This window comes from Oncorhynchus keta, chromosome 1 (assembly GCF_023373465.1).
Source record: "Oncorhynchus keta strain PuntledgeMale-10-30-2019 chromosome 1, Oket_V2, whole genome shotgun sequence".
Taxonomy (NCBI): domain Eukaryota; kingdom Metazoa; phylum Chordata; class Actinopteri; order Salmoniformes; family Salmonidae; genus Oncorhynchus; species Oncorhynchus keta.
The window spans coordinates 43,512,524-43,526,665 of record NC_068421.1 but is presented as its reverse complement, the minus strand read 5'-3'; the positions used below and the strand labels follow the sequence as shown (position 1 = coordinate 43,526,665).

At 47.0% G+C, this 14,142-nt stretch overlaps 2 protein-coding genes across 6 annotated transcripts in view; one reads left to right on the top strand and one right to left on the bottom strand.

Annotated features, from left to right (window-relative positions):
- The window catches only part of LOC118396429 (neuronal PAS domain-containing protein 1-like), a 101,677-nt gene extending 96,074 nt beyond the window's left edge, over positions 1-5,603 (top strand). For all 5 annotated transcript variants that reach the window (XM_052525589.1, XM_052525587.1, XM_052525591.1 and 2 more), the window contains 2 exons: positions 3,437-3,549; positions 3,817-5,603. In XM_052525589.1, coding sequence (XP_052381549.1) covers positions 3,437-3,549; positions 3,817-4,808 — 1,105 coding nt within the window. In that variant the 3' untranslated portion in view covers positions 4,809-5,603. The remainder of the gene's footprint in view (positions 1-3,436; positions 3,550-3,816) is intronic.
- A 3,717-nt stretch (positions 5,604-9,320) lies between these two features.
- On the bottom strand, positions 9,321-13,605 carry LOC118396423 (transmembrane protein 160-like). The gene is made up of 4 exons (XM_052525602.1): positions 13,141-13,605; positions 13,017-13,041; positions 11,149-11,241; positions 9,321-10,999 (listed from the first exon to the last, which is right to left on the bottom strand). The coding sequence occupies exons 1-4, from the start codon at positions 13,357-13,359 to the stop codon at positions 10,710-10,712; spliced, it is 627 nt and encodes a 208-aa protein (XP_052381562.1). The 5' UTR covers positions 13,360-13,605; the 3' UTR covers positions 9,321-10,709.
- Between the last annotated feature and the right edge of the window lie 537 nt (positions 13,606-14,142).

Below are 14,142 nucleotides of genomic sequence, written 5' to 3'. Positions count from 1 at the left end.
AGATGTCAGAATGTTGGGTCTGAATGGTGTTTTAGTTCATTAGTGCTGTAATTACAAGAGCTCATTAACTTCTCCAGCAGCAGCCCCCCAGATCCTGTCTGGGCTCAGTTCTTTACGGGTGGGCTCCTGAGTGGAGCAGGGCTGGCTACGGGAGAGCAAGGGTGGCTGGTGTGTGTGCTTGTGGAATTGGGGGGTTGTTGTTGATAGATGAGGGTAATGGTGTGGAGGAAGTTGATGGGAGGTATTAGTTGGAGAGGCTGGTTGTTGTTGATAGATGAGGGTAATGGTGTGGAGGAAGTTGATGGGAGGCATTAGTTGGAGAGGCTGGTTGTTGATAGATGAGGGTAATGGTGTGGAGGAAGTTGATGGGAGGCATTAGTTGGGGAGGCTGGTTGTTGATAGATGAGGGTAATGGTGTGGAGGAAGTTGATGGGAGGTATTAGTTGGAGAGGCTGGTTGTTGTTGATAGATGAGGGTAATGGTGTGGAGGAAGTTGATGGGAGGCATTAGTTGGAGAGGCTGGTTGTTGATAGATGAGGGTAATGGTGTGGAGGAAGTTGATGGGAGGCATTAGTTGGAGAGGCTGGTTGTTGATAGATGAGGGTAATGGTGTGGAGGAAGTTGATGGGAGGCATTAGTTGGAGAGGCTGGTTGTTGATAGATGAGGGTAATGGTGTGGAGGAAGTTGATGGGAGGTATTAGTTGGAGAGGCTGGTTGTTGTTGATAGATGAGGGTAATGGTGTGGAGGAAGTTGATGGGAGGTATTAGTTGGAGAGGCTGGTTGTTGATAGATGAGGGTAATGGTGTGAAGGAAGTTGATGGGAGGTATTAGTTGGAGAGGCTGGTATTGTTGATAGATGAGGGTAATGGTGTCGAGGAAGTTGATGGGAGTTATTAGTTGAAGAGCCTGGTTGTTGTTGATAGATGAGGGTAATGGTGTGGAGGAAGTTGATGGGAGGTATTAGTTGGAGAGGCTGGTTGTTGTTGATAGATGAGGGTAATGGTGTGGAGGAAGTTGATGGGAGGTATTAGTTGGAGAGGCTGGTTGTTGTTGATAGATGAGGGTAATGGTGTGGAGGAAGTTGATGGGAGGTATTAGTTGGAGAGGCTGGTTGTTGTTGATAGATGAGGGTAATGGTGTGGAGGAAGTTGATGGGAGGTATTAGTTGGAGAGGCTGGTTGTTGTTGATAGATGAGGGTAATGGTGTGGAGGAAGTTGATGGGAGGTATTAGTTGGAGAGGCTGGTTGTTGTTGATAGATGAGGGTAATGGTGTGGAGGAAGTTGATGGGAGGTATTAGTTGGAGAGGCTGGTTGTTGTTGATAGATGAGGGTAATGGTGTGGAGGAAGTTGATGGGAGGTATTAGTTGAAGAGGCTGGTTGTTGTTGATAGATGAGGGTAATGGTGTGAAGGAAGTTGATGGGAGGTATTAGTTGGAGAGGCTGGTTGTTGTTGATAGATGAGGGTAATGGTGTGGAGGAAGTTGATGGGAGGTATTAGTTGGAGAGGCTGGTTGTTGTTGATAGATGAGGGTAATGGTGTGGAGGAAGTTGATGGGAGGTATTAGTTGAAGAGGCTGGTTGTTGTTGATAGATGAGGGTAATGGTGTGAAGGAAGTTGATGGGAGGTATTAGTTGGAGAGGCTGGTTGTTGTTGATAGATGAGGGTAATGGTGTGGAGGAAGTTGATGGGAGGTATTAGTTGGAGAGGCTGGTTGTTGTTGATAGATGAGGGTAATGGTGTGGAGGAAGTTGATGGGAGGTATTAGTTGAAGAGGCTGGTTGTTGTTGATAGATGAGGGTAATGGTGTGGAGGAAGTTGATGGGAGGTATTAGTTGGAGAGGCTGGTTGTTGTTGATAGATGAGGGTAATGGTGTGGAGGAAGTTGATGGGAGGTATTAGTTGGAGAGGCTGGTTGTTGTTGATAGATGAGGGTAATGGTGTGGAGGAAGTTGATGGGAGGTATTAGTTGGAGAGGCTGGTTGTTGTTGATAGATGAGGGTAATGGTGTGGAGGAAGTTGATGGGAGGTATTAGTTGGAGAGGCTGGTTGTTGTTGATAGATGAGGGTAATGGTGGGGAGGAAGTTGATGGGAGGTATTAGTTGAAGAGGCTGGTTGTTGTTGATAGATGAGGGTAATGGTGTGGAGGAAGTTGATGGGAGGTATTAGTTGGAGAGGCTGGTTGTTGTTGATAGATGAGGGTAATGGTGTGGAGGAAGTTGATGGGAGGTATTAGTTGGAGAGGCTGGTTGTTGTTGATAGATGAGGGTAATGGTGTGGAGGAAGTTGATGGGAGGTATTAGTTGAAGAGGCTGGTTGTTGTTGATAGATGAGGGTAATGGTGTGGAGGAAGTTGATGGGAGGTATTAGTTGGAGAGGCTGGTTGTTGTTGATAGATGAGGGTAATGGTGTGGAGGAAGTTGATGGGAGGTATTAGTTGGAGAGGCTGGTTGTTGTTGATAGATGAGGGTAATGGTGTGGAGGAAGTTGATGGGAGGTATTAGTTGGAAGAGGCTGGTTGTTGTTGATAGATGAGGGTAATGGTGTGGAGGAAGTTGATGGGAGGTATTAGTTGGAGAGGCTGGTTGTTGTTGATAGATGAGGGTAATGGTGTGAAGGAAGTTGATGGGAGGTATTAGTTGGAGAGGCTGGTTGTTGTTGATAGATGAGGGTAATGGTGTGAAGGAAGTTGATGGGAGGTATTAGTTGGAGAGGCTGGTTGTTGTTGATAGATGAGGGTAATGGTGTGAAGGAAGTTGATGGGAGGTATTAGTTGGAGAGGCTGGTTGTTGTTGATAGATGAGGGTAATGGTGTGAAGGAAGTTGATGGGAGGTATTAGTTGGAGAGGCTGGTATTGTTGATAGATGAGGGTAATGGTGTGAAGGAAGTTGATGGGAGGTATTAGTTGGAGAGGCTGGTTGTTGTTGATAGATGAGGGTAATGGTGTGAAGGAAGTTGATGGGAGGTATTAGTTGGAGAGGCTGGTTGTTGTTGATAGATGAGGGTAATGGTGTGAAGGAAGTTGATGGGAGGTATTAGTTGGAGAGGCTGGTATTGTTGATAGATGAGGGTAATGGTGTGAAGGAAGTTAAGACCATATAAAGCTCTCTGTAAAGTACTCCTTGCACCCATCTCGCTAAATCAGGAGACATAAACAGTGGTTTGCTGCAGCACTCAAGAGCTGTAAAAGGTGCATTTATTATCTTATATTTACTGTCTCACCCTCTCTCTCTCTCTCTCTCTCTCATTCCCTCTCTCTCTCTCGCTCTCTCTCTCAATATCTCTCTCAATATCTCTCTCTGTCTCTCTTTCCCTCTCTCTCCCTCTCTCTTTCCCCCCTCTCTCTCTCTCTCTCTCTCTCTCTCTCTCTCTCTCTCTCTCTCTCTCTCTCTCTCTCTCTCTCTCTCTCCTCTCTTCCTCTCTCCCTCTCAGTCGGACAGAGCTCCCAGACACTCCCCTGGATCTGCTGCAGCTCCCAGAGAGTCTGAGGGCGGAGCGTCTGAAAGCCAGCTCCTCCCCTTCTGAACACTCACCACAAACCCGGGGTGGGGAACCACACAGTCAAAACAGACACGCACACTCACACATACACAAACACACATGATGGGGCAGCAGGTAGCCTACCGGCTAAGAGCAATAGACCAGTAAATAAAAGGTCGCTGGGTCGAATCCCCAGACCACTAGGTGAACAATCTGTCGATGTGCCCTTGAGCAAGGCACTTAACTATTATTGCTCCTGTAAGTCACTCTGGATAAGAGTGCCTGCTAAATGACTAAAATGTAATGATACATTAACTCTTTTCCCTCCCCAGGCCCACAGCCAATGAAAAGCTCTGTGTGTAAAGGTGACCCTGACTCGAAACTGAGAGAGATCTATAATCCCGGTGTCCAATCAGGGGACAGGAGGAAACGTCCGCTGCGGTCTGACTCTGAGGGTGCGCCCGCGGAAACGCGGCGTCGCCTGGAAGAGTTCCGCCAGAGAGAGCGGAGTGTGTCAGCCTCCTCAGACCTGGGCAGCGAGAGCGGGGGAGAGGAGAGAGAGTGGGAGCATGGGGGAGACAGCGCGAGTGTCAAACGAGAGGAGGGGCCTTCGAAACGAGGCGAGGAGACCCCCATGAGGGGCGGCGGGGCGCACAACGGCCGTGCGGTAATCCAGCACCTGAAGAGTGTAGTGTCCTCGCCTCTCTCTGGCCGCCCCAACATCAAGACTGAACATGAGGCACTCATCACAGGGGGTCGCTGGACACACACACACACCTCCTCACACATACAACCCCTACCCTCACACGCACACACACCCTGCGGCAGCCTGAACGGCGACAGTCCCCTCACCCCTATCCCGGACTCCTCCTCCAGCAGTGAAGCCCCACCCAATGGTATTTTCACCCCGCCCTCCCCCTCCATGTCTCCTCCGATGTCCGGCTCCTCCCCTCTACCCTGTGAGGAGCGGGGAATGTTGTCTGGAGGCAGGGGGGGCGGGCCGGACTTCGAGCTGTTGCATAGACTGGCAGCGGGGGGTGCTGCAGGACGGGTGTTGTTTCACCCCCTGGCCCTCGGCCCCCAGGGGCCACAGAGCCTGTACGCCCCCAGTACCATCCGCTATGCACCCCCAGAGCTGCCCCACTCCCACCTCGGTGCTGAGGGGCTGCGCTCCGACCACCACAAGGGCCCCCCAGCCTTCTTTCCCCACCTCCAGAGGCTGGCCGGCCTGCCCTCCTTCAGTGGGTTCTCCGCCTCGGACAATCCCTTCAACCCCTTCTGTGTGAACGGACTGAGGGGGGCTGCGGGGTCCGAGGAGGACTGAAAGAGAGTAGGGGCTAGAGAGAGAGACATGGGGGGCAGGACATTGGGACATATGGGGTTGGGAAACTGAACACAGGACCATTTGCACAGCTTCCGTGGGGGAGTCAGACGGTGTCCGACGCAGGTGACAGGATAGGTGACACTCAAAGTGAACTTTGACACTTGACTTTACCCCACGCGCTGTCCAAGCTTTGTCCCCCTCTCTGCTCTACCACGTCCTCTCTCCGCTGCTGTTAAATGACTGTGCAGTGTTCCATGTCTAAAGCCATATTGTACATAGAGACAGGGCCATTTACATACCTTCACTACTCCTTCCTCAGTATTATAACAACTGCTCCTGAGCCTGTCAGACTGACTTAAGTGTGAATGAAAAAAAGAGAAAAAGAAAATGGATGACATTTTTGTCCCCCCTGAATCATCTCTTAAAGAGAGAGTGAGAGAGTCTCAGATACATTCCATTCCACTCCGAGGCTGTTCTGTCATGATGTCGTCCAGGAAAGAAAGGCATGGGAGGCGGGAACGTACAACACCTCTACTGTCTGGTCACTTTGTAATGTTTTCAGTCTTGTAAAAACTGAAAAAATGATCCTACAGAAATGAAGTGTTGTGAAAGTTAGAGATGCTGGGCTGTGCTGGGTTTGAGATGAAAGCCATAGTCCTGTTATATTGTCATGTTGTTGCCATAGGGTGAAGTGGGAGAGGTGTAAGAACTATTGTCTTACTAGAGAACATACTTTGGGAAATGTCACAGTTGAATTCAGAAGCCCTCTACAAATGTATTGAAAATAAAGGGTTTGGGGGGTGTATTTATTTTGAATTATTCACATTTGTCCGAGCACTTCCTGAAATTTGTTATGAACACATAGCACTTTTGAATTTCCTTGTGTGCATTAAGGGTTAAATTACAGAGTGGTCATGATGAATACCACAAACGGACCGCATGAAAGAAAGACCACAGGAGTTTAAAAACGCGGTCATTTAAACGTGTGGTCATTCAAAATATGACCATGGGGATTTAGTACAGTTGTGGTCAATAAAATAAGAACTGCAGCTTTTTGTTCTCAAAGTGGTTGTCCTGAAACATCCATATAAGGTCATTAGAGGCGGGGTGGAAAACATATATCAAATCATATCAAAGATATTCATTTTTATACACATCTCCAGAAATCCCATCCCAAACATTATGAGGTCATGAGAGAAAGACCATCATCCCAAACGGAATATTCTAGAGATTAAAATGTCCCCCATATCTTAAATCGCTGTCCTGGTTATAAATGAAGAATTACTGATGGACAGGGGTCGGATGTCAGCTGTATAGGACCATGTGTGTCATACGAGGGGATGTCTGTCCGTCTTGTATGTCTGTTCGCCTGTGTGTCGGTTGTAATCCCACTGGCTCGGCAACTACAAAACACTTACCTGCCACATCAGTGACTCTAACCCCGTTCTGTTCAAATATTTCTGAATACACCACCCCCTTCTGATCTTGAAATGAAAACAAACCCATGTATAAATACTATGACACTGATGAACGATAATAAAATATTACATTCGAGGAGTACAAGAACGTTTTCTTATTTCCCTCTAGTGTCTGACTGGCTGTCGGTAAGAGTTGTCCGGGCGACTGCCTGTCTCGAAAACATGCCTTCAGAATGTACCCCGAGAAGTCTTCTCGGTGTCTCAAGTCATCTCGACGTTACGTCTCGAGGACATTGGAAGATGCCGGTGATGGCTGAGTATGTCTATACCTGCCCCGCACAAGGGTGCATAACAATGTTCGTGAAAAAGTACCGGATGTTAAAAACCATCGTCCATATTGGTCCCTGTAGACCCGGTTTGAGTGACCCGGGCCTGATGTGGTGCAGAGAAAACATGCCCGTTAGACAGTATACTGTATATCCAGGTTTATGAGCCAAAGCCCTCTAAGTAATGGCTCTGAAGATTTAGACAAAGTGCGTGTGTGCGTGCGTGCGTGCGCGCGTGTGTGACTGTGGCAGTGTTTGTGTGTGTATGCCTGTGTGCGTGTGTCAGGCTGGGTGTCTGTCTGCCTGAGGCCATGTGTTTGCATACAGTGGGTTGATGCGAATGGCCGGTGTATCTGTGTGTGCGTATGCGAGCATGTGTGTGTGTGTTACCGAGGGGCTGTACGTGTGTATGTTTCAGAGCGGGTGTTGTGTTGTTCCAGGCAGCCCTAGGGAGGGGCTGTGACATTGAAGACGGGTTAAATCCTGTTTTACATTCTAGTGGCAGGCCCCAGTTCATTAGAGGGAGGATCATTCCTCCTCAAGACCAAAGGAAGCGCATACTAAACAAGAGCAGTTGTTGGGGAGAAAATGTGAGTGTACGTGTGTGTGTGCACGCACGTCTGCTGAGTGTGTGTGTGTGTGCGCGCACGTCTGCTGAGTGTGTGTGCGCGCGCACGTCTGCTGAGTGTGTGTGTGTGTGTGCGCGCGTAAAGAGAGTTAAGAAATGACCTCAGGTTCCTCCTTTATCTCTTGCTTTCTCAGGATTGAGTTCTTCAGCTGATAGCCTTTTCCATGGTGGATGTGAAGGTGTGCCTCTACATCTCAGATAGGGACTGTGGGTTTGTGGGGGACATGGGCGTCTCTCCTCAACCCTACGCCCTGGCTGTCTGTCTGTCAGTGACTTGGAAGGCTTATCTCAGCCCCTGAACGGAGCTGCAGTCTCTAGGGAAATAGTACCTTGGCCACATGGGCTTGACACTGAAACGGAAAACACGAGAGGAAATATTTGAGTGAGAACTGAAGGTAGACCCCCCCCTTCCTTTACACCCCCTCTCCTCCCTCCCCCCATCCATCCTATCCCCAACTACACCACCCTCAACACCACTTTTCAACGTGCCCACCCCCTCTCTTCTCCACCTCTTAACTTCCCGCAATCTTACCACTCATTTTACACTATCAACCCTCTTCCTTCAGCCTCTCCATCTCCACCCATGCCACCTGTACCACTCATTATTTCACTGCCACAGCCCCATCCCTCCTCTATTCTGTCCAGGTCGTGAGAGGAGGGTAATACGCTCATCTATAACCTGCCATGGTGCCGTGAGGTGGGTTGAGTCAATCCACAGTCCGGGTGTTTGTCAGTGTGGGTGCGTGCTGCTTGGCGCCATGCCCTTTAGACGCGCCAGGCCCCAGGAGCCGCCTGCATGCCAAACAGAGCTGCCTGCGCAGTCAGACGCAGCCGAGGAGAAGGGAGGTGGTGGTGGGAGTGGGGGGGGGCACAATGCAGCACCCAGACACACCCTGCATGAGAAACTAACTGCGCCAAAACGCCTGGGGGTGGAGAGAAAGAGAAGGACAGAGAGGGATGGTAAAGAAGCACTGGTTGGGCTTCCGACCTCAGGACAGAGAGATGAGTCTCAGCAGCTCGTGCCTCGACCCGAACCTTCTCATCTCTCCAGTGAATCGATGGATGAGAGATAACCCGCACCTGGGCCTGTAACCTACTCAGTGATCCCTATAATCGCCCTCCCGCGGTGTTATCCAGACAGCACGGGAGGTGCTGCTCTGTGTGTCGTGTACCCAGAGAGGAGGATGGGAGGAATACATGGCATCAATGCTTGGTTGAGTGACAGGAACGACACAAGACGAATGAAGGGAATGTCAGCCATTTTGATTCCATATTCCTATTCCATTTCTACGGTGTCAAATCTGATCCATAACCCCACGTGTGTGTATGCAACATTCTGATCTCTTTAAATAGGTGCTACACATAGGGTACTTTTACATTTTTTTGCATTGTAATTTCAGAAATTAGAATATGCAAATTGAGCCTTTTTACTTCCGGTTTTGTTCCAACAGTTGTAAAAACTATATTTGTTATTGGAAATATATTTCACTGCGATTTAGATGAGACAATGACTTGCGCTTATTTGCTCACATGAACTGAAATTGAGCAAACAGTGTAGCATTTTAACCATGACGTAGCGATTTCCACAACATAACACAGCCACAAAGTCAAATCAAATCAAATGTATTTATATAGCCCTTCGTACATCAGCTGATATCTCAAAGTGCTGTACAGAAACCCAGCCTAAAACCCCAAACAGCAAGCAATGCAGGTGTAGAAGCACGGTGGCGAGGAAAAACTCCCATGAAAGGCCAAAACCTAGGAAGAAACCTAGAGAGGAACCAGGCTATGTGGGGTGGCCAGTCCTCTTCTGGCTGTGCCGGCTGGAGATTATAACAGAACATGGCCAAGATGTTCAAATGTTCATAAATGACCAGCATGGTCGTATAATAATAAGGCAGAACAGTTGAAACTGGAGTAGCAGCACGGTCAGGTGGACTGGGGACAGCAATGGTGGGTAAGTATTAAGTGAAACACTTATCATTCCACTATTAGCGCCAAATATATTATGGACATTTTCTGAAATTACAATGCAATTTTCATTTTGTTTTATCCTGTGTAGCACCTTTTAAGTATTGACCACAAACATACAGTATGTAGTCTTTTCGCGTAGGGGTCAAACACACAGCAATAACACCAGTTTGATTTTGTAACTGTGTTTATGTACACATTCATACATACATACATACATACATAAAGTCTAATGATGTACAATAAGTTGTACTGAAGGCCATGCAGAAATCAAATCACACTGCAACTCCATACAGATGATCTCTAACGCGGAGACCAACTCGCCTCGTTCCACCATCCAGGTCTCGCAAGCTCATGTTTTGTAGCTCAGCGGCCAGGTCAGGATGGTGGCTACAGGCTAACAATACCTAAAAGTACTCTTATCATCTCACACAAAACATACAGGTTATACAAAATGGTATAGTTTCTTAAGGTTGGTATTTCGATTAAGTTGTAGCTCCCAACTATCAGCCCTCGATTGACTAAAGGTATGAAATATCGTTACTTTGCAGTTCAACGACTCTATGGGAATTCAAGATTGCAATTGAACATGTTTAATAAAGCAATTACAACTCATGACAAAAACAAAACTGGCAAAGTGCTATTTGCTATACGGATTACAAAATCCTTTGGAAAAATGTAAGCCGAAGCCTAAATAGTTTTTTTATCTGTAAGAACAGAACAAACACATTAAAAGAAAAACCCAGACTTACACACACACAGAGACATTGAATTCCAGAAAGACAGACCGTTGTGTTGATGACCTATTTATACCCTATATCGTTCAATTCGCATAGGCCTAGTTCATCCACTCAACGCGTCGACATGGGCTACATCTCCTCATTCTACGTCACCAGCAAGGATTACTACACAGAATCCAAGTAGTCCTTTGTATGGATATAGAATCAACTGATTTAAAAATAGCATCAATCAAAACCATATTTAGGTGAACACAGCATGAGCTGGCTCAGAGTATGGCTTAGGAATTGTACAGGGCTCTTTGATTCATAAAGCTAACATGATCAGGAGTCAATAAACTCAAATGAGGCACTCTCACAGTGTGTGTGTGTGTGTGTGTGTGTGTGTGTGTGTGTGTGTGTGTAAAATAAAACTAAATTGAAAAAAAATCTAACATCTGATATTATCTTTTTTCCCCATCTTTATTTAACAAGGCAAGTCAGTTAAGAACAAATCCTTATTTTCAATGACGGCCTAGAAACAGTGGGTTAAACTGCCTTGTCCAGGACAGCGCGGGGATTCGAACTTGCAACCTTTTGGTTACAAGTGCAACGCTCTAACCACTAGGCTACCTGCCGCCCCATCTGATACCTAATCACAGCAATTTAAGACAATCACCCACCCACACACACAAACTACTCTCACAGAGGACATAACCAAATCATGCCTTTCACTGATCCCCTTTGTACCCACGTGTCTTTGAGTGTCATACACTCTCTCTGTCTCACTCACACACAAAGAAACAAAACACACACTTCGTCACCTTTGCCACTCAAGCGCTCTACTTGTCTTGGCCTTTGCCGTTGCCGTTGCCGTGGGAGTGGTTGCAGCGGTCACGACAGTCTGGGCACTCCCCTCCGTCATCTTCATCCTCGTGAATAATCTCCACCTCCAGGCGTCCGATGTAGAGCGATACCGCACACAGCCAGAAGAGGGCGATGCTGCTCACCACAGCAACATTCAGCAGCACGGCAGGCAGGGAGAGAAGCATGATCCTCCTCAGGGAAAACAGGCTGCCCACGTAGGACGCCCCGCCGAACGATACACACACACCACCCAGGATGAAGAAGGCTGGGGGAGAGAGAGAGGCAGAAAGATTGATTACCGATAGCAGTATATTTATAATGGGTGTGTTTCAGCATCGTTAAGGACTTTCCTGATAATTATGCTTCGCTGCGACAGTAGAGAGCCTTGCCCCTGGCCCTTCCTAGCCTCCTTACCATAGCCTGCTTCTCGTCCTACGTCACTCTGGACGAAAGCGATAACCCCGATACCGGTGGCCAGGAGTCCGTTACGGAACCAAGACAGGAAACCTAGAACAGAACAACACAGAGATTTACAGCCCAGTCTGAAAACAACCCCCTCATCCCTTCCTCTAAACCTATCAGTGTTTGCAGTCAGGAGCTTCTCCCATGTTGCGGAGGTTCCTGGATTCAGATGTGTAAACATAGCCTAGAGACGCATGCAGAACTTCTTAACACTACAATAACTAATCTAACTGCGCCAACAGGAAATCTAACAAAAATGCATAGCATAGTAATTAAATAAATAGCCTGTCTTTAAACCTCTTCCTAATCTACAGTGCCTTCGGAAAGTATTCAGACCCCTTGACTTTTTCCACATTGTTACGTTACGGCCTTATTCTAAAATGTACAAAAATATGTTTTTCCCCCCCATCAATCTACACACTATACCCCATAATGACAAAGTGAAAACAGGTTTTAAGAAATGTTTGCACATTTATTACAAATAAAACAACTGAAATACCTTATTTACAAAAGTATTCAGACCCTTTGCTATGAGACTCGAAATTGAGCTCAGGTGCATCCTGTTTCTACTGATCATCCTTGAGATGTTTCTACAACTTGATTGGAGTTCACCTGTGGTAAATTCAACTGATTGGACATGATTTGGAAAGGCACACACCTGTCTATATAAAGGTCCCACAGTTGACAGTGCATGGAAGAGCAAAAACCAAGCCATGAGGTCGAAGGCATTGTCCGTAGAGCGCCGAAACAGGATTGTGTCGAGGCACAGATCGGGGGAAGGGTACCAAAACATTTCTGCAGCATTGAAGGTCCCCTAGAACACAGTGGCCTCCATCATTCCTAAATGGAAGAAGTTTGGAACCACCAAGACTCTTCCTAGAGCTGGTCGCCCGGGACAAACTGACCAATCGGGAGAGAACGGCCTTGGTCAGGGAGGTGACGAAGAACCCGTTGGTCACTCTGTGGAGATGGGAGAACCTTCCAGAAGGACAACCATCTCTGCAGCTCTCCACCAATCATGCCTTTATGGTAGAGTTGCCAGACGGAAGCCACTCCTCTGTAAAAGGTACATGACAGCCTGTATGCAGTTTGCTAAAAGGCACAAAGGATTCTCAGACCATGAGAAACAAGATTCTCTGGTCTGAATGCCAAATGTCACGCCTGGAGGAAACCTGGCACCATCCCTACGGTGAAGCCTGGTGGTGGCAGCATCATGCTGTGAAGATGTTTTTCAGTGGCAGAGACTGGGAGACTAGTCAGGATTGAGGGAAAGCTGAACGGAGCAAAGTACAGAGAGATCCTTGATGAAGAGCGCTCAGGACCTTAGACTGGGGGCGAAGGTTCACCTTTCAACAGGACAACAACCGTAAGCACACAGCCAATACAACGTAGAAGTGGCTTCGTGACAAGTCTCTGAACGTCCTTGAGTGGCACAGCCAGAGCCCAGACTTGAACTCGATTGAACATCTCTGGAGAGACCTGAAAATAGCTGTGAAGAGACCTCATCCAACCTGTCAGAGCTTGAAGAATGGGAGAAGCTTGTAGTGTCATACTCAAGGCTGTAATCGCTGCCAAAGGTACTTCAACAAAGTAGTGCGTAAATGGTCAAAATACTTATATAAATGTAATCAGTTTATTTTAATTTAATAAATTTGCAAAAAAATCTAAACCCTAATTTTGCTTTGTCATTATTGGGTATTGTGTGTAGATTTGAAGGGGGGTAATTTCATCCATTTTAGAATAAGGCTGTAACGTAACAAAATGGGGAAAAAGTCAAGGGGTCTGAATACATAACGAATGCTCTGTAAATGTGCAGTTACCGGTTTCGTGGGACTTTCTCAGCATCTGCAGAGCAAACAATAAGACAAATCCCAGTGATTTAGAAAGGTGCGTGACACAGATCATTTCCATAATGCATGAAGGAGTCTATTCATTGTAATTTACCAAAGCATCCGCCTTATCGAGTTCTGTCAGCTGATGATACTCAGGAACGCGAGCCTTGTTCCATTGCTCCTTCTCAACCACCCATTTCCGCGAAGACCCGTGGACTTTCCTCGCCGGCAGTCCTCCAAAGTACTGCGGCCGGACGTGTTTCACAACCCGGGCGAACTGAGATGCAATCCGCGGCAGCTGTCTGCAAGTAAACCAACTCAAGGCAGCCATAGCTCGCTAAAAACACGACCTTAGCATGCCCTGTGAACTTTCACACTGCAAACGTCACACGGAAGGAGGTGGTGCTCCCGTGCACAATGTTGGGAAATGTATTATTTGTAGCGCCGTCCTGCGTTTGGTATGTAAAATAAACCGTGCAATATTCTTCCCTTATTACATGTGTATTTTATTTTGTAAACGTTTAACGTAGTCTGTTCCTCTCGGTACATCTGGTTAATCTCCTTTATACTTTTCCTGCACCTTGTGTTTAGCTTATTCAGCCACCAGATGGCGCCGATAGACCTCAAAATGGAGTCCATTATCACATAAGTCCAATGAAACAGTTTTAGTGTTTCAAATTGTTTGTGTGACAGGGAAGGAACCAACGACCCTCTAAGGATTACAAGGGAACATGTAAAAGGTATGAAGCCACCTTTGCCCCTGGTGACGCGTTCAACTTTTTCTACATGGTCCTGTGTAGAATGTGTGCCTGGCTTTATTGCTGTGCCTAACTGTTATGCTCATGTGGTCAACCATGCAGTCTGATTGAGAAGAAATGTTTGAGGTGAGAACCAAATGCAACACAACACTTCTGTGTTATTGGTTTGACAACATTCCAAGTGTTTTTTTGTGAAGTTATGCCTCCGATGCCCTTTATGTTTCCAGCTGGTTTGTGTTCGGATAGGCTTTATAAAATGTGCCTAGAATCTCTGACTTAGAATATTGTTCGTTGTATTGATGTTAGGGGTGTGAATGTTCTGCATTTGAGCCTATGCAAGGCCATGTACACTGCTT